Genomic DNA, 20,532 nt, shown 5'->3' with positions numbered 1-20,532 from the left:
GATTTAAAAGTGGTGATTTTGGCTTGCAAGACCAAGACCGACTTGGACCACCAAAAAAGAGGTAATGATGACGAAGAATTGGCAGCATTGCTCGATCAGGATGCATGTCAGACGCAAAAAAAATCTGCAGAAATGTTAGGAGTTTCCTACACAACAGTTTCCGATCGTCTGAGTACCGTGGGAATGATTAGAAATAAGTCGTATGGGTTCCACATGAATTGAAAGAAAAAGACATTGAAAGAAAAAAAACCATTTGCGAATTCCTGCTTGCACGGCAGAAAAGAAAGGGGTTCTTGTACTGAATCGTCACTGACGATGAAAAGTGGATTTATGACGAGAATCCTAAACGTGAAAAGACCTGTGTACACCCTGGTGAACCAGGTTCCTCGCAACAAAAGCGAAATATTTACTGTGCAAAGTTTATGCTGTGTATATATGGTGGATATGAAAGGTGTGGTATAGTGAGAGCTTTCAAAACGTAATATAATTATTGATAAACAATCCCATCGACTACAATTAATGCGTTTGAAGCAGGCTTTGGCCATAAAACGACAGGAATGGGATAAAAGTATTCAAAAATGGGTTTCTGGTTGCATCGTTTCTAAAGATGAGAACACTATCACTTGAAAGATTTACTTTTTCATGGCAATGAGAATATTTCACTCTCAACCTTTTGAAACACGTTGGTATTCAATTTGGGCTGTTCTTAGTGATTTAGTCTTCCTACAACATTTTGTACCTAATAGTAACTAATAGTACAGTACTTTAAATCCTTTGAAGCAATTCAATCTACTTTCGTAGTAAAAACAAATGTGGAAACTAGTTGTTTTTTTAAATTTCGAACTCGTTTTATTTCTGAGCTAGTTCCTTGCTTGGAAATGCAATAACAACTTCATATTTCAAAACATTGCACGAAAAACATTTATTATCTTTTTTCAATCGTTTATTCTTCGCCCCTCCAGCAAGAATTTGCAAAATTGTGTTGATGAAAACACATTAACCGTCAGTTGTATACAACCGCAATCAAAAGTGGTTTGATCGAAATGGTAGAAAAACAGCGCACAGTTCGATTTCATGTACGTATCTTCATGTACCTAATAGATATTAATAAAACGTTGTGCTATCTGACCTCAGATTTACCAAAGTTTCAACATCGTTCGTTCCTATGTGTTTGCTATGTACCGTGACGTTTTCCTCTTCCTTCTTATTTTCTCATTCTTATTGGATGCCATTATGGTGGTTTGCACATTCGTTAGATAAAGCAGATGATGTGATCTGAAGAGTGTGGCCGACCATTATGTTTCTTTTGTATGATAATCTGTTTCCTAACCCTACTATTCAATTTATTTCAACTTTGCCTTAAAAGCGAACACACGTATATATTTCATAGGGTTATGCATGGAGTGCATCTTATGCCGTTTTTTTTAAAAGTACATATCTAAACATGCCAAACACCTTGATACGATTGCCTGCAAAATATTTTTTATCTGCTAGGATTTAATGCCATGCTACACATATTAATTGTTATTTTAATCGCGCAAAAATATTCTAGTCGCGCAAAACTAAGGAATTTCAACTAGGTTTTAAATAAAATCAATCGAAAAATTTTAATTTTATATAACTTAATTTCACTTTGTTACACTTTATTTATGTGTTAAGAAGCTTAGTATGTAATTTCAAACTTTGAGAGTATATTTTGGTATGAAATTAACCATACGATGATTGTAGTTGCCGGGACCTTCTTATTAATTACATTTTTGATCATTTTTCTTGACATTGATAATGCCAATGAACAAATCTGATAAGATCGTCGTAAAAATGCAGATAGTACAACCTCATAACTTGCTTATGTTTAAATAAGGTTTTTTTACTCGTAGAGGAACGTGCTGAGCAGTGTTTGTTTTACTAAGGTGATTCATCGATTTTTACATGATTCATGGTTGCAGAATTAGCGTAAAACGAAAAAGTCTTAAGTATATCGGCTTGTCAAAAATGTACTGTGAAAACGGATTTATTGTACCACCGAGGTTTACAACTTCAAGATTAATAATGCATATTTCTCGAATCAATTCGAGTAATACAGTACATGCAATTAAACTATAGTTTTTCTTTATCCGAAAAAATGTAAACATGAAATGCCATTGCAAGAAAGTGAAAGGGTTTCTCCTCATAAGTGATTCATTTGGGCAATGTTATGCCAGTGCGAAGTGGAACAAACTTGAAGACACTTTCGGTTATATGTGTATGCCCCTGAGAAATAGAATGCGCTGTAACGATGGAGAGAATTGCACAAACACGTCGTACTCCTATGCATCGTTATATGGCTCGTTAGAAAGTTGATTATAAACCGGTAACCATCCTTTTGATATGTCACTGTAATAAACTCCATCTCAAATCTTAGTGATTGAATACAAAAACACCAATAAACGCATCCACAGTATCTCTTCGTTCCCGCAATCTTAAACAACAAATATAATCGATTGAAACTAAAATAAAAACTAGTTATGGAAACGAAAATCTATCAAATTGAAAACTTTCACTTAAACGACGAATGCAACAACGATTAAAAGCCAAATATTAAGGTCACATTCATTAATAGTTCATACGTTTGAACAATTAATAAAAAAGTTTAAAAATTACACAAATACAAGAAGCTTGAACAAAAAGGATGATTTGTGTAGTTTGAATAAAACACTGTACAGCAGCTAAATAAAACATAGGATTCTATATTTCATACATACGTCATTAACGTTGTGTAACACTTTTTTCAAACTATTCCTGGAAAATTTTCAATTTCCCAATCACTCTTTTCTGGTGCAACAAGTTTCACCTAATGTGTATGATATCTATTAACTTTCGACAGCATTTCAACAACTTGGTAAAAATGACCAAAACTCAATCACGTTATTTGTTTCACTGGAAAGCATTTTTTAAAAAAGCACCATCGTTCACAACATCGTGAGACCACTCAATACTCAGCGACCTAGACTACAGGTTAAAGTGGACTGCGTCTGAACACTGTCGCAACTAGCAGCATAATGTTTGTGAAGATGAAAAGTCGCTTTCAATATCTTTCTGCAGTTGGCATCCCCCATCTTACATGCAAAGCGCATCGTCGCAAAGGAATGGCCATGCTTAGAGAAAAACGACGAGTTGGGTTCCCTCTCCTAAAACCTTTCGTCTTAGCTTCGCATATTCAGTTTCGGTCGCTGTGCACACGATCTTCTCTCGCCTATTTCGTAACTGTTGCGCTGTTCATGCTGGGTGGTGCAAGCTGTAAGTTTCCATGCCTTGTTGTTCAATGTATGTTTGTTGGGCTCTCGCCGACTTCTTTGAGTTACTAAGATTGTTTAGGAGAACAAAGATATTTTTCACATTAAATATAAAAGAAAATATTTTGAGAATTTTGCTATCGGTACTGATTCTAGTATTTGCTATCGGTACTGATGCTTCTGGTTTCAAGGTATACAGTTCAAACACTTTCTTAAGATAATACCCCATTGGGCTTTGCATCAATTGTTGATATTGTATAACCAACAGCATTTTCCCAGGCGAACGGATAATTAGTCTATGTACTGTAATCAGCCGTAGACTATTCGAATGATGCGCCACTCGCGGCGCACTGATTCGAGTTTACTATGGTGGGAAATAAAGTTTCTCGTAGTCGAAGCGGGGCAATGCCGAATTGTTTGGTGAGAAAGGTCTTCTCACTCCCTCCTCAGTTGAATTTAACGGAGATCGGTTGGCTGTTAAGAAGCTTCATAAGCCGCAAATATGTTCGGAGGCTCTCGCTACAGAATAATAATGTTTCACGGTAAGCCATTAAAAGCATTTGAACGCCACATAACTTCTTGCATCAAAATCTTACATCTTTTTGAAGACTACAACCTGCCAATTGAATGAAGACTAACTTAAATACAAGTATATAATATTTTTGTTGTATTGTATACTGTTTATTTGAAGACGTTATTGCTATAAATTATCAGATCATGCCGTGGAAAATCTTCACGAACACAAGCTACGATCGTTGACAAACGTACTCCAATTTAAATATTAAACGAAATATCGAAACATACAATTCTTTAGCAACATTTGGCAAGATTGGTACAGCTACCTCGATCTAGCTGAAATTCTCCCCTTCTGATGCTATTGAAGTGTATGTACAAGGCCAACGATGTATAAGAGAAGAGCAACCCATTTTACCTTCAACATTTCGTTTCGTCCGTTCTCCTTCACGTGTACACGGTTGCCCGAGATACAACTCTCGCAAGTGCTCTTTCGTGCACTTTTGCGTGGTATATAGGGGCTTCTTCAAAAAATACATTGAACTAAGTTTCTTTGTTACGCTCGCTTTATAGGTTTCAAGTCTATAAAGTTAACTGTCACGATTGTGCCGAACAAAATAACATAACCGACTCTATACAGATAGTGAAATTTTTAGTAATAAAATGAGAAAGAAACGCTTCATAACTCCTCATCTACAAATTACACAATTATCTTTGAAAACACACGTTTTAATCTAGCATCCGAATTGCATAAAATTTCAATTCATTCATCATTTTTCATTTTTTTTCTTCCTTCAGGAAGAACGTACTTTTCAAAGTATGTTATTAACTAATAGATAGATTATATTTTTTTTTATGAAATCATGTTACTTAAAAGACATACTATTTGACATTTCACATATGCATATTTTATATGAAACAAATTGTACAACATAAATAAGAGACTGTGCTAAGTGCGATCATACACGAAATTGACGGAAAGTACTCGAATATTTTATTTCCTGAGATAAATTGGAAATGGGTTGGTGAGGACAGTACAATAACTGTACACAACTCTGCTTGCATCCAAAATGCATGTGCCTTAAACGTTCAACAACTTTATGCCCGTAATCTGTCCATAACATAATCGTGAAAGCATTGGCTTCATTAATTATAAACAATGGTTTTTAATTGATAAGAACGCAGCTTGTTTGATACATTTGTAAGGCAACGTGATCAGAACGCGACATTCGACCAAACAGCTACATTTAATCATTTTAGTCGCCGTCAAGTAGTAATTTAGTGCAGTCATACTGCAGGTGCCGGTATTTAGAACAGTCGAAAAAGAACCAATCAATAGGTGGCACAACAAACTTGGTGCAAGTTTTTTTTTCTGCAAAGTTTTTCCTGCATCTAGCCATCAACAAAGGTCCAACGACCAAGAGTGCGTTACAACCTATACAAGTTGAAAGTGCCACGTCAATAAAAAGCGAATTGGCAAACTACTATGTAAACGACCAAACCATCTATCACAAAACATACTACTACTACTACTATTACTACTGCACCAAGGTTGAACACAATTTCGGCTGAAGTCATGTAAAAATGCGATGCACTATGCATTCCACGATGGTGAGGTAAAATTTACCCAACCACTAAATTTGCCTACAAACAACTTACTTATGGGCAGAGATGTTCATCGATTTTCAGTCTACCACTCCTCAACATCGTAAGTCATATGTCATACTCGTAAATGAAAAAAGAACAAAGAATCTGGCAACATACAGTCTGACAACCACGTAAATATTGGATGGTCGAAAAAGTCTTTTCGTATTTCTGATCAAATTTCAAATTATTATTTAAAATACTTTCAAAAGTTCGATTTGCGTCAAATATGCACCGTTTTGTTGTTGTCTTTTTAAATATACCTTCACAATGCCTCTCTTGTAAAATGCTTAGCCGTTATTAACGAAAAACTCGAGTAATCCATTTCCACAATCCTTTCTTGATTTCAGTTTTTCATCACTCAGGAAATTTTTTAACATTTCGTTGTTCTGGTGAAACACAAAACCTCTTCCGTTGACCGATTCTGGCCGTTTTTGGTCAATTGCTAGCTTGGAACGATGCAGTTGTTGGTATTAGAGATCTGAATTTTTTGTTGAGCCACACCGAAGCGACTCATAATAAACGGTTCCTTTCAAGTCTCACCATATACCCAGTAGAACCTTCCTAGCCGTTATTTCTGGTTTGGCCACAGGTTAAGTTGCTTCACCACGCTTAGACCACGATTATTTCTACACTGTATTATTGTATGCATCCCATTTCTCATCCCTAGTACCCATCCGGTTAAGAAATGGGTCGATTCCGTTCCGTTTGGCCAAAACTTCGCAGATGGAATTTCGCGCCATCGTGTTGTGGCGCTCAAACATCGAGCTTCTTTGTGAATTCAGCTTTGCGCAAGTGGCTTTAAACGGTTTGATAGTTAATCTGGAGCTTCTAACCGATGCTCTGACTACTAACATGCCGGTCAACATTGATTATTTCTGTGGTTTTGTCGACATTTTTGATAACAAGTCTGCCTGGGCGAAGTGCATTTTTAACATCGAAAAAAACTGAAACGGGTCGACGGAACAAAAATTGCACCTAACTAGCTGTTAGAGTATCGGCAGCATAAACACTATGCAAAATTTCAGCGGCCTAGCTCGAGTTTTCGGCTTTTTCAAAGAAAAACTGTAAAATGTAGCGAATTTTCTCTCAGTTGACCTCCATTGTAAAGACCCTGTAACTCACAAACGCATGGAAAAAATAAAAAATAATTAAAGCATTCTTTTAAGTGTAAAGTATCAGCTTTAAAATGAGCCTAAACTTGAAACTGTACGATGGATAGTTCACGAGATCGATCGATCACTAAAGCCATCTATCGTGAAATACGAAAAGACTTTTTCGACCATCCAATATGATGAACATTTGCTTTTATTTCCAAAACACAACTTTGGGCTACTATTACAAAACTCAACTTAGGCAAAAGATATCTTAAACTATCTCTATACAATAATCTAGGTACACACATATTAACATACAATCAAAACGGTTTGGACCGAACGTTTTCGAAATTATTAATTTTCTTCTATGAAGAGTCGATCGGTCTATGGTCAATGAAAGTGGACTCCTGGGTCCACGGCTAAAATACATGATAAGTTTTAAGTGGTAACGAGAAGCGACCTTGCGTAACCCTTGAAATAGATACGAGTTTTTACTTAAACCTAAACCATTATCAATTCTTATTTGATAACTCTTTTGATTAGACATAATATAAGGCTGGGGAAAAAGTTATCCATTATTTTTGAGTGAATTTTAAAACTGTATTTAAGATATTCCGATGGTCCGATTTACGTCAAGTATGCACCGTTTTGTGGGAAAATTTATATGAAGGTTCATAATGGCTCTCTTGTAGCAGTATTGGTCGTTATTGGCGAAAAACTATAGCAAACTATTTTCACCATCCTTTGAACTGAACTCAATTTCTTATCACTCAGGAAATTTTGCAATGCGCGAAAAGATGGTCGCTTGGGGCAAGATCCGGACTATGCATTAAAACTGCCCAACTAAGCTCCTGGACTCTCTGGCAGGTCACTATATGTAGACGTGCGGGACATTTCGTTGTCCACACAAACGTCAAGTCATCTGAACGTCAGTGTTTGGCTACACGGAAGCAACTCATACTAAACGATTCCTTTCAAGTCACACCCAGTAAAACATTCCTAGCCTGGTTTGACCACTGGTCGAGCTGTTTTACTACGCTTAGACCACGATCGTATTCACACAGTATTGTCGTATGTATTCCAATTCTCATTCCCAGTACCCATCCGTTTAAGAAATGGGTCGATTCCGTCTAACCAAAACTGCCCAGATGGAAATTCGATGCATCAAATTTTTTGTGTTAATTCATGTGACACCCAAACATCGAGCTTCTTTCTGAATCCAGCTTTGCGCAAATGGCTTAAGACTGTTTGATGGTTGATATTTAGCTCCTGGCCGATGCTCTGATTACAAAAATGCTGATCAACTTTGAATATTTCTGTGATTCTATCGACATTTTCGACGGCGGGTGTGCCTCTGCGAGGTGTAACGGTACCATAAACACCATGCATAATGTCAACGACCTAGCTTGCATTTTCGCCTTTTCCAAAGAAAAACTATAAAATGTGCCGAATTTTCTCTTAGTTGACTTCCACAGTTAACACCCTGTAACTAACAAGTGAATGAAACAAACAAAAAACAGTGAAAGCATTTCTCTAAGTGTGAAGTGTCAGTTTTAAAACGAGCCTAAACTTGAAACTTTAAGATTGATACTTCACGAGATATCAATCACTAAAGGAATAGAAAATAATGGATTACTTTTTCCCCAGCAATAAATATTTCACCATAGTAGTTTACGTTTCCTTTAAAAAATCTCAACAGAATGTTCTTGTTGTGTTGTTTTATTATATCATGAAGTATCATCGCAATTCGAAGGCTAGGAGTCATCAGAAAAATCACTCTCGAATTCAATAGGGTCCTGTGAAAGAGATGGTTACGTTGAAAAGATTGTTTCTTGATATTTAATTGTCGTTTTGTTTGTTATACCTTTTGATTTTCCTCCGTAATAGCTTTCGAATAATCAATTCCTACTATTTCTTCGAGAGTTTTATGCGCATTTAATACATCAATTATGAACGCTTCTTTCTTCGATGCATAATGATCGAGAACAATCGTGGAACATGCAACACAGTGTTTGTAACGTTCGGTAGCAGTCAACATATACTGTTGTGCGGCAATATTCCCGCGTATGGAATGTGGTAGCACACCCAATATTCCTTCTGGCTCTTGTCCTATTTTATTGGGGTCACTTCTCGGTGTTCGATAATATGCCGGAGCAGAAAACCTAAATGAGCCATTGAAATAATGTCCATAAAATAAGAGAAAAAGATTTTATTACATTAGAATTATAAATAACTAGCTGTTCCCGGCGTCCGTTGCCACGCCTCATTTCGTCCTCATTTCTCGATTATCCGGCGTTTCAAAGGACTTCCTGGTGACGTATCCGATCAGCTTCCCTTCTCATTTCCCGTTACTCCTACTTTTGAGACGATCGGGCTTCCCGGTGACATATTTGCTCAGTTTCCATTCCCGCCTACTGTCACTCCTCTATTTCAAATGATCGGGCTTCCCGGTGATGTATCCGATCGTCTTTCCTTCCCGTCCCGATACATGGCAATTTCGCACCAGCTAAATTTGACATTGTGTTGAAATTGTTTGAACACTATTCGAATTTTACTGAAATTTACCCAGATGGGAGCCAATTTTTGTAAAGTGGGAAGGGGTTTCAAACATTCACCAGAACATTTCCCCTTCCCAAAAACTCCCACCTGTAGTATTTGGTTCGATTTGTTCGAAAATAACCTGAATTATGCTGAATTGTGTGTTACTGGAGAGCCACACGAAGCGATAAAAACGATTTGACGTTAATCTTTAACGTCAAATCGTTTATGAGTGTGCGGATTCATATACGATTTGACATAAGCGGGATCGATCTGACATTTTTACGCTCGGATTTACGCTTCGTTGTTCGTCGTCTTTTCTCAATGTCGACGCGCGTGAAGTCGACGTTCGGCGACAACCGATGTGAAGTTTGAAAGTACAAGAAGTTTTGAAGTACAAGAGCCCCGACTTTGAGGGAGTATGCAACTATGGGTCCTCGGCAAGGACTCACTAAGGGAAATTACTCTTTGAAGAAGTTACTAAAAGGAACCCCAACTCTGAGAGAGTTGGTGACTATGGGTCGTCGGCAAGGGCTCACAAAGAAGTGACTCTATTGTGTAGGTCGCGAGATCCGCCTCCGAGGTGTCTGCGATTATGGGTCGTTGGCAAAGGCATACCCCGAAGGTGATCATCGACTACTCGAAAAATACACATTTACTGAGAAACTTCTTTATATATTTTTATATGTATCAAAAACTAATATGATAAATGCAACCACCTATTTTCGTTACGAAAGGTCAAGAAGGAACCATAGCGTCTTACCTTAGCGGATGTTGTATAAGAGACACCATCAATTCTACGGCTAGTCCAGCTGCCGTATTCGAAACAGCTGGTCGTGTAACAGTGCACTGTTGGTCTAACGTACGGTCCTTTAAAGACTAATTTGAGAAAGTTACAAGCGATTAAAAGCATGAAAACTTATGACGATCATGTAAATACTCACGTTTCCAGGTGCAACAATATCGTTACAGAAGTAACAACCAAGATTGGCGCCATCAACTCGTTTGAATCCATTTTCTAACACGTCAGTTTTGCAATCAGTGTCATTGTTTGATGAACCATAACCATGACGAATCACCATGAACGAGTCAAAACCGAGTGCTGCGTTAATGGCTAGCTGCACAAAGAACATAGTTACATTTTAGAATATGTTAAATGTTATGTAGATAGAACAACGGGGAAAATGTTGAGAATGTTGTGTAAAAAAGAAAACCATTATTTTCTCAGTAAATAACTGTAGTGATCGATATCCAGTAAAGTATTGCTCAAACAATTTCATGTTTATGCTCGTTGTCAAGGTCATATTATAAAAAATCTTTTGCTGTTTCTTGTTTGTTCTATTCAGTTGTGAGTTGTGGGTGTGAACAATGGAAGTCAACAAAGAGAAAATTCGGCACATTTTACAATGTTTCTTTGATAAAAGCGAAAATACACGCCAGGCTGCTAATTTTGTGAATGGTGTTTATGATGCTGGCATATGTCGACATCTTAAGCAAAAACAAAAAGCAATGGATTTCTTTTTTCGCAACCATAAATTAATAACATATCATACATTAGTATAAAAATCAAGATTGATTCTATATTAATAAATATAAAACCATTCAAAACAATCGTAATTATTTACCTTTCCGTAAAATGCGGCAAGCATCGTAGGAAGCCAGCGACTTTCTCTCGAGTCAGTCAATAAAAAAACGACATCATGTTTCTCAATAAGAGTTGTAAGTTTAGCTAAACAAGATTTAGTTTCTTCAACTGCTGCGGCTTCTGTGACGGGGTGCCCAGGCATCGGAATTCGTATATCCTCTCCTTGTGTGTTCTAATATTGAATAAATGTCTCATAGTATCATAGTAACTCGTTCTCATAGTCAATTCTTACAGTTACTTACAATTGCAGGATTAATTTCTCGCAGTCGCGCAGCGGCCGTTGAAGCCTTGGGCTTCCCTCCATTTAATGCATCTTCGTAACGGTATAAACTTTGCCGAACTGGATTTGACATAGATACTTGACCACAATCGACAAACGTTATTGTGTTCACACCCCATGCCTTAAAGAATGGTGTACGAGAACAAATGTAACTTACTTTATTACTATTTTCCTATTATATTATTCTTTTGAATATACAAGTGTCATGCGAAACTTCATTGACTTTAAACGTCTTGGATATAAGACTTCTAGATTTTGATTTATAGCTGAAATTGTGTATACGTTCTGATAGTGTGTGGCTATAATAATTTCCAATAACAGCTTAAAATTAGTCTTGCAATAATACTTAATAACTCAAATAATAACTTTTAGCTATTAGAAGTCTAGTATAAACAGTCATCGAATACAATCAGGATCGAATCTACCAGGATATGGATATGGAATAGGATATCTATGTTGTTTGGAAAAAGAAATCCAGAAAGAAACAATTGTTGTTGATGAAAATGTCTCAAAACCTGTTGTAACATAACATCTACACGTATGTAGGACTTTTAGTTTCAATTTCAACTAGTAATTATACATATATCGAAATTTGCGTAGTTGATGTAGTATTTACCATATGGGTCGCCAACTACCAGTACTACTGACTATGAAACGAATAATAAACATTAGTTACAAGCAAGAAAATAAACTTCAGTTCCATCTTACAACTAGTAGTTCGGGTGCCAATTCAAAAAATTTAAAATTAATACTAAATACCAATAAATACGGGATTCGGTAGGTGAAACAGCGTATCTTTCCTTAGGGCATTTTCAGCTAACTGAATGCCAAATGCTTCTTCGAGCACATTTAACATTGAGAAGTGCCTAGGGTATGTCAAAGAACAGTCACAAATATTATTAAAGTTAAGAAAAATTGTCTGAAAACAAATTTTCTAAAAATTTTGTCGAAAAGTGTTGAAAACACAAAGAAAACCTGAGAGAATTAGGAGTATAAAGTACAGTACAGGACCGATGCGCTGATAAACACCGTCCTCCTTTATAGATGTTAAAAATTAAAAATTTGATAAGCTTTATGTTTTCCATCTACGTTTTAGTATGATGTAGTACGCAGCTTAGGGTAAACTCCTGCCCTATAAACTCTGCTCTGCTTTACATCGTACATTTTACACTTGCAGGCCAGGACGGCTCGGCATTTGTGATGCCGGATAACTAACTAACTAGTTAATGGAGGCAAAGAGGACATGGTAGGTCCCTTCTGGCTTTTTAGCTTTGCAAGAACGGTAGATTTAACGTGCCAGTAAATGAAGGCATTCGAACGAGAGCTGTCGCTGTCGAAGCCAGGACTATTTGGCGGCTTTAGCTGCTGAACAGTGAATAGGAAGCTGCTGGACAGGAAGTTATTTTAATTATGACTATGCATGACTTTTGAACCCTCTGATAGAGCAGTCTTTAGAGCTCGTCGGTGTCACGCGGCAGGCCTGGGTTCGAATCCCGGGACCGGTTCACACGCAGCAGACCATGGTTTCGACCCGTAAAAACAAACTGTTACAGAAAACATCAGAGATTAACTTTGTCTCTGGTGCAGGCTAAGACCTGTAAGAGCGGTTGTTCTCGAAGAAAGAAAGAATGCATGACTATGTATTCAAACAAACGAGAATTTATCGCCTGGACAAAGCGTGTTAATGTTAACTGATAATGTTAGTTAGTGCGAATAGTGGTAATAGTTAGTGATACTGTTAATGTTATTGATAATAGTAATAAAAACTTACCATCAAAGACCTTGCAACATTGCATCCAAGCGTACCAGAACCTAATAAAAGGCATTTAGTTCTTTGAATCGAAGTTAGATCGAGTTCAGGGACAAGTCTCCACTTCATAAGTTTAAGATTCAAATTAATCGCATTTTCTGCTAAACTAAAATGACAATTGCGATTGTGTAGACAAATAGACTTCATAATTAATATTTAAGCTCAAATGTTCCAATGATTATAACTTACCACTTTGGCGACATGCTTTCAGCTAAAGAAACAAAGCGCGGTACATATCGATGGGCTTCATTCACTTCCCATCCTACCCAGTTATCAATTTGGTTGATATTTTCTATATGCTGTGGAACTTTAATCCTTATATCGGAAAACTGGAATTCTCCAGTCGTATTTTTGCTTATTTTTATTAGGCTGATTATTTTCTCAGATAGACTAGGACTAAAAATAACAATTGAGTAAAAGAAAATAAAAAAATATTTAAAACAATTTGGCTAAGTGACAAATATAAACTCACCAAGTAAGCGTGATATACACTAAGAGTTGCCTAACATGCCAGCTCACTGTCATGTCACAACTATTGTTGGCAGCATCATAGAAACAAAAAGAAATATCCTCCAGATCCACATCGCAAAAATTAGCTTCGATGTTAGTGTGGCACACATATTCCGAGAGCAATCTAATGTCTATCGATCGATGGTAGATAAAAAATAGTTCACTAGGTTCACGGTGCAAGCTTGACAAATTCCAACGCTTTTCAATACAAAAGCTCAAGTGATCTTCCATTGATTTTGGCAATGCGTATGCTGTCTCACAAAGATACACAAGATCCGAAGGGACAGGAAATGCAAACCAATAATAAAATTTATATGATTTTAAATCCTAGAAATAAGAATAACAACAGAAGATATTAAATATATAGGAAACAACCAGCACAAAAGATAAAGAATACTTACAGAAAATGAGATCATAAAAAACTGCAGCAAATCTGTGCTATTGTTTATGCACTTCTGTTGCATCAGATGATGATAAAACTGTACAGCCTGTTCCTTCAACAAAGTCTTTTTGTTACATTGCTTGAATGACTCTATCGTATTGTAGTTATGAATGTGGCCGTTACAAATTACTCGATTTGGATCATATGAACGGGTTCTTTAAAGATTGGGGAATGCTATGTTAAGCGCAAGTGGAAGATACGAATTCAGTTTTGCCGTTATTTATACTCACGAATTGAATGATGTACAATCTACTTCTATTTGTGCCAGTGTTTGTTTTGCCAATGAAATAAATCCAAATATTTTCCTCCTGGAAGCATCTAAACGATCTATATCTAGTTTAATGTCTACATACTTATGCCAGAAATCATTATGGACAAAGCTTCGCAGTGGTATAAACTTTAACAATGCTGCGTTTTCGTTGTCCATTGTCTTGGCGAATGTTACTGTGTTAACGAAATAAGATTGTCATTATGCGCGATAAACATCATAGGTAAAGATAACAATGCTTAACATAAAAAGCAAGCAAGGACTTACCAAAACCGAGGACTAAATTCTTCAGACAATTTACCACCTGCAAAGGCGACTCGGCATAAACTTAAGTATCGTCAACTAATATTAATCGCTTGTTTGGATACAGGGTCGCTGGATTAGAATACAGGTAAGGTTTATGTGTTTTCGTTTTCGTGGTTTCAAGACCTGGTACACGATCTAAACAAACGGTTCCGTCATCACCGTCATCTGCATCGCGATGGCTGTCTATAATTATTATTTCATGATTTCTTGAAAACCTAAACATGGGTTGAAAACTACCATGATAAATATACAGTGGCAAAAGTGGATAAATAACAAAACATGTTCGATATTAGTTAAACGAAATCCGAAAATAATGATTATGTCATATATGAGTAACGAATGACCCATAACAAAAGAGTATAGAATTCAACCTACATATATAACCGATTTTCTTAAATCAAGCAATATCGCATGCAAGAAATTTGTGTCAGGTACGCATATACGGACGGATCGAGTGCTTGAATCACGTACGTGGGGGCGTTCAAAAAGTAATGATAATTTTGCATTTACGCGGGCTACGTACGTCCGATTTTCGATCTTTTTGTGGCGTTAGGTTGCTACACATGTCAGTAACTTATGGTGAAAAATTAAGCCATTTTGAGTAATCGGTCAATTTCGGGCGGGTCGCAACGTAACGCAAAATGCGTAGAATCACCAGAGACAATGGTAATCTCTGTTGCTTTCTGTAACGTTGTTTTTACGGGACTGTTGAACAAACGCCATCCCTCTCATGCTCTGGAACCTACGACCTTATCGAACCAACGGCCATTTTCGGTTGTAATCATTGTTACGTTATAATAGATAGTTGTTACAAGCCGTATGCTGTGTATTTGTTGCTGCTGTCTTACCGCAGTACTGCTATAAAAGTGCTATTGTTGTTTTTGGAAAGTACCGCATGTATTCTGACGTTTGGTGTCAAACCCACTGCTTTGGTAGAATCATTATTTACTGTATATAGTAAGAAAAAAGTAGGCAAGTACAAAAATTAGAGTATTATAAGTGTGCACATATATTTTAAAGATCGTTACAAGCTTGCATAGGAATAAATTCCGAAAATGATACATATATATGTATATATAGGAAATATACATGTATAAATGTAGCAAATAGGGCAGCATAGGAAAAACATTCTTTCTCTTGTGATTACGTGTAGTTTTCATAGGTCCATCGTATGACATTAAATATGAATAGTGATCCTAATGAAATTTAACTTTGTTTGGTGCTGTGCTGTGTGTTCAAATACATACTCTGTTTCGCAGGATTGTAATTGTGCCGAGAAAAAACATCAATGACAATTTTCATATCTTCTATTAACTTTTATAACTGATCAAAAGGTTTATATTTTTTCTGCCTTTGATGATGTTCAGCCACGAAGCATTACGTTTGATAATACGGCATTGTCCTTTTGCAATAGTTTGCCCAGCGGCCCAGGCACATTACTAGTATTACGATCATACATATTTTTGCTCTACACAAAATCAATGCGGCATTATTCCACAAGCGACTGAAAATATACCTATGCCTAATATACCGCAAGCTATGGAAATATCGGACAAATATTCCTTTTCAAAATCCTACTAAGCAGCTTAAGCTTTACCCTTTTTATTTGAACATGTTACCTTACCAAAATGGTTCATATGGTTATTAATGTTGCTAAATGTCAGATTACTGTTCATCACTATATCGAATGGAATTCTCAAATTGATAGAGCTTTTCATTAAAATCTAGGAGAATACCGACAATACGTTTCGACGGCAGATTTATTATGATTGAGACACAAAGTTTCTTTATTTTCGATGTCAATGCGGCAGTATTTTGGAAATTTTTATAAACATGAACTCAAAAAAAAAACATCAAATTCTACACACACAAGTCACATTCATACAATTTTTTTCCTTTTTAGATTAAACAGATTAAACAGAATAGGTTTTACTATGAAGAAAAATAGCCATGCCGGAGTGAGCAGTTGGAGCACAAACAGTTCTGTGCTATCAGTAAAGAGTGAACACAGGAAAATGGCCAAAGAAGTTAAAACTTTAGTTCTGTGGAAATCACCGCTTAAAACCATGAAATACGCTAGCTTCGAAGTGCTATTTCTTATCAAAACAAATCTCCAAAGGTAAGACAAAGAAAGCTTAGGTGGGAAATATGTAGATGAATCAATTTGATAGCTTTGTTTTTACAGGTTATTGCACCAGCGTGTGTTGGTTATTTTATTGATCAGCCTACTGTTGAGTATTTTAGCATTAGTCTACACACCAGGCCAACACCAACATTTAATTGAGGTGTTCAAAAACAAAGGATTTTTCATCTTCTACTGGATGGGATTAGGTGTATTGTCATCCGTTGGGTTAGGGACGGGACTACACACTTTTATATTGTATCTCGGTCCTCACATAGCAAGCGTTACTCTTGCTGCTTATGAATGCAGTTCGTTGAATTTTCCCGAACCACCGTATCCTAACGAGTAAGTATAGCATATTTTATTTTTACGGATACGTACTTTTATAAATATGTGCAATATTTAAAAAAATATTGGTTTTTCTTTTTTCTCTGATCTGTTTTTTCCACTCGATAGGATTCTTTGTCCAGAAAATAGTACTAATGGTGGTGAAATGTTTCCTTCTCTGTGGTCCATTATGGCGAAGGTACGCTTTGAGTCGTTTTTGTGGGGTGCCGGGACAGCTCTGGGAGAATTGCCACCGTACTTTATGGCAAAAGCGGCTCGTCTTTCGGGCAACCCAACAGATGAACCGGAAAACATTCAAGAATTCGAGAAATTGCAAAAACGGAAGAAAAGGGGAGAAAAATTGAACTTCTTCGATAAAGGAAAATTGTTGATGGAAGACATCGTTGAAAGCGTGGGCTTTTTTGGGATTCTACTGTGCGCTAGTGTAAGTAATAGTACTATGTTTTTTAACATGAATCATTTCCTTAGCATAATCATCAGGCATATTCTCTTCTATGTATATACAAATAATGTAATGGTGGACGTTTAGTGTTATAAGAGCCTGGAAGTAATACATGAATTGTATGGGTACACTAAAGTTTCATGCATGGAGACGAACCGATAAAAAATTTTTGGAGCCTATATTATCTATTGGGTATTACTCCCAAGCATTCCTCGAATGCCACGTGTGTAGCATATGGGAGTTTGTCTTTTGCTACGGTTTTTGTTTTAACCTTAGTAATTGCTCATCGAACCATGACGCCGTTTTATCGTAGTATCGTAATTATTGCAGTTTCTAATTTTTTTCCATTTCTTCTATATATAGATCCCCAACCCGTTGTTCGATCTGGCTGGTATCACCTGTGGTCACTTCCTAGTACCCTTTTGGAAATTTTTCGGAGCTACGCTTATTGGGAAAGCTATTGTCAAGATGCACATTCAGAAAGTTTTCGTTATCATTTCGTTTAACGAAAATTTGGTGGACAAGTTTATCCAGTTGCTATCCTTCATCCCGTTCGTCGGAGAACGTTTGCAAGTACCTTTTAAGGCGTTTTTTGAGAATCAAAAGCAACGGTTGCACCGGAATACCCATAAGTCAGCAACTTCATCGAGTGGAAATCTACTAGCAAATGTGTTTGAATTTTTCGTTTTTGCCATGATTTGTTATTTCGTCATTTCAATCATCAACACACTTGCTCAAAATTGTTGCAAACGAACCCGAAAACAATTGCATACGAATAATTCTATCCACGATAATTCAGTAACCTCGAAAAAGATGTCCTAAAATCATCCCCGGAAATTCCAGAATAAATTTCGAAAACAAGCAGCAGATAAGAACAAACAAAACACACCTCCTATTATAAATATTGATGATTATTCGCCAAATAATAAAAAATAGTAAAAATATGATTCAAAAAGTAACTATGGATCTATTGGAATAACCTACTATGAAAGAATGAACGCCCTCGAGATTAAACGTGAATTATTGAGATTAAACGCGAGAATCGAAGTTTACTTACTCATTGCCTGCGGCAGTTCCCGAGCGGTTCTGGCCTGCAACAAAGAATCCCTCCACCGTTCGCGGTCGGGCGCCTTCGTCTACTAACCTTTTATTCCAGCAGCTCTGGTGTCGCCACCGGTGCAGTCTCGCCATCTCAGGCAGGGCCTACCATGTCCTCCTTGTCTATCCTGACGACCCAAGACATGGCACTGACGTCTGGCACTGGCGCTGGCGAACCAAGCACTGGTTCGTCGTTCGTCACTCTAATGATGTAACCAGCCCACCGGAGCCTGTCGAAGCGTAGACGCTGCACATTGAGCGTTGTTGTTGTAGCAATTTCTCCACTGTGCCTCCGCACATACGAGGTCAAATATCAATCTGGTCATCTTCTTCTCGGACGCGGCTTAGAGGGCTTCGTTAGTTTTGGACATAATCCATGTCTCAGATGCGTATGTGAGGACTGGGATTCAATCTCAAGGATTTCGCATGTCGAAGGTTGAAAATCTGATCAGAGGTAGACTTTCCACTTCGGAATGTTGCGCTCTAGTTACGTCGTGCAACGAAACGTTACCGAAGGACGACTTACGACTGTCGCCCTAACTCATGTGACGCCTAAATAAGTCTTCCCTTTCCTGTGCGAGACCTCGAACCGAGTACACGTGTTTGTCTTTGTTCTCTACTGCGTACAATTCCGACACAGAATACTCCCCAATAGTTACCAACTATCTCATCAACGTAAAAAGCTAGTCGTTCCTGCAGAACGAAGGAGAAGATCGTACAGGCGATATAAGTTATATCAGCACGGTTATACCCCTAGAGTTGCTACATAGTCGCCTGTCTCCCCCACAAATTTGTGTACAAGGTATGATGCCGAAATTCCAGTCACAAGGCATCAATTCGTTACTATTTGATGAATCAATCGACCCCAGCTATGATTTGATGAATCTCCTGTTCAATTCTATTCTCCCTGAAGCCGCTCCTGAAGAAGTTTGGTTTTCACATAGTCCACCTGGCTACACCGGAAGCATGGGGTTATCAACCCCTCCCTGACCCAGTTTCTAACTGGGCACGGGTACTTCCGGGAGTATCTCCACTGGATAGGGAGAGCTCTGTCGCCGCAATTTCCGAACTGCGAGGGCGCCGTGGAGTCGCCGGAGCACGTCCTGTTTGCGTGCTTCCGGTTCAACGACGCTAGACAGCGAATGAAGGAGAGGACTGGAGATGGACTCACTGTGGAGAACATCGTCCTTCGCATGTGTGCGAACGAGGAAGCGAGGGAGTGAGCGCGTGCGTTGCAGCCATCACAACGAAACTGCTCGGTGATTGGCGACGAGAGCAACAGCAGCCGGCGGCGCAGACGTTAGCGGGAGTGAGGGCAAACAGCACAAGAGTGCTCCTTTTTTGTTAAAATGGCAGACGAGGACTAGCCCTAGTCCCCCCTTGCTAGCCCCTAGTCCCCCCCGGTGACGGTAGTTCCGGAAGGGGTCGGTTGGAGAACCAAGTGAGGGGTTTAGTGGGTATGACCTCGGCAGCGAGGGTGAGTCCCACACGGCGTGCGTAAATGCATTCCCCTACTTGCAAAAATAAAAAAAAATAAAAAAAAAAACGTTTTGGCGACACCGGAGGTTTTCAAGGCAATAATCATTGGACGATAATCATCGGCCAGAAAAATCATTCTAACCCAGAATTCCGGAAGCTTTAATCCGATTTCATTCAGCTTGTGTGCTGTCGAGATCATCTGATCCATAATCTTCCATAATACAAATCGGATTTTATGACCTTTTGGAGCAATCGTATATGCCCAGTGAGTCATCTGTCTGCAAATGCGGTTTCCGGCTTCTATCCTACGCTGACCGCGCCGATTCCACGTCTTCGATGTGGACGTAAACTGTGGCTTCGAAGCGTAGGATTAATTTTAGATGCGCGTTTCGGTCCTTTTCCGTCGGTTCGAAAAATACATTCTTCGTTTCCTGCGGCTTTCCTGGAGAAAGGTTTTCGACGCGAACATCCACGTCAGCCTGTTTCGTTAGTAATCGTTCGATGCTCGTGTCTGTACTCATTTTTGACACGTGCCCATAACGTTTTCGAGTTTCACGCAGTGGAGGACAAAGAAAAACACGTTTACACAGCTCGAAGTCTCACACGAAAAAGGGAAGGGTCTGTAATTTCTTTCTTTGTTTACAGATCATTTAGTATCGACGTGTATGTTTTACAATGGAAAAAATCAAGTATCGTGCAGTGATTGAATTTTTATTTT

General features: G+C 38.0%; 2 protein-coding genes across 2 annotated transcripts; one reads left to right on the top strand and one right to left on the bottom strand.

Moving 5' to 3' along the window:
- Positions 1–6,085: 6,085 nt before the first annotated feature.
- LOC128275615 (uncharacterized) lies at positions 6,086–14,428 on the bottom strand. Its single transcript, XM_053014177.1, has 12 exons — positions 14,287–14,428; positions 13,982–14,195; positions 13,711–13,906; positions 13,272–13,636; positions 12,989–13,195; positions 12,761–12,905; positions 10,952–11,110; positions 10,690–10,881; positions 10,009–10,182; positions 9,828–9,943; positions 8,391–8,688; positions 6,086–8,322 (listed from the first exon to the last, which is right to left on the bottom strand). Exons 2-12 carry the CDS (start codon positions 14,176–14,178, stop codon positions 8,281–8,283), a joined length of 2,091 nt encoding a protein of 696 aa, XP_052870137.1. The 5' UTR covers positions 14,179–14,195; positions 14,287–14,428; the 3' UTR covers positions 6,086–8,280.
- Positions 14,429–15,544: 1,116 nt separating this feature from the next.
- Positions 15,545–18,160, top strand: LOC128272337 (vacuole membrane protein 1-like). The gene is made up of 5 exons (XM_053010128.1): positions 15,545–15,659; positions 16,229–16,444; positions 16,511–16,792; positions 16,904–17,219; positions 17,601–18,160. Exons 2-5 carry the CDS (start codon positions 16,260–16,262, stop codon positions 18,057–18,059), a joined length of 1,242 nt encoding a protein of 413 aa, XP_052866088.1. The 5' UTR covers positions 15,545–15,659; positions 16,229–16,259; the 3' UTR covers positions 18,060–18,160.
- Positions 18,161–20,532: the final 2,372 nt, after the last annotated feature.

Source organism: Anopheles cruzii, chromosome 3 (genome assembly GCF_943734635.1).
Source record: "Anopheles cruzii chromosome 3, idAnoCruzAS_RS32_06, whole genome shotgun sequence".
In the NCBI taxonomy this organism is placed as follows: Eukaryota; Metazoa; Arthropoda; class Insecta; order Diptera; family Culicidae; genus Anopheles; species Anopheles cruzii.
The sequence above is the reverse complement of the archived record's forward strand: the minus strand, read 5'-3'. Positions and strand labels throughout refer to the sequence as shown.

Bases quoted from the DNA above. Each gene is read 5' to 3' on its own strand.
- LOC128275615 (XM_053014177.1), bottom strand. From the start codon at position 14,178: ATGGACAACGAAAACGCAGCATTGTTAAAGTTTATACCACTGCGAAGC. The intron at 10,882-10,951 runs GTAAGTAACTGT...ATTCAATATTAG, and splicing joins GAGAAATTAATCCTGCAATT to AACACACAAGGAGAGGATAT. The intron at 10,183-10,689 runs GTAAATAATTAC...TTCTTTGTGCAG, and splicing joins TTGCCGCATTTTACGGAAAG to CTAGCCATTAACGCAGCACT.
- LOC128272337 (XM_053010128.1), top strand. From the start codon at position 16,260: ATGAAGAAAAATAGCCATGCCGGAGTGAGCAGTTGGAGCACAAACAGT. The intron at 16,445-16,510 runs GTAAGACAAAGA...TTGTTTTTACAG, and splicing joins ATCAAAACAAATCTCCAAAG to GTTATTGCACCAGCGTGTGT. The intron at 17,220-17,600 runs GTAAGTAATAGT...TTCTATATATAG, and splicing joins GGATTCTACTGTGCGCTAGT to ATCCCCAACCCGTTGTTCGA.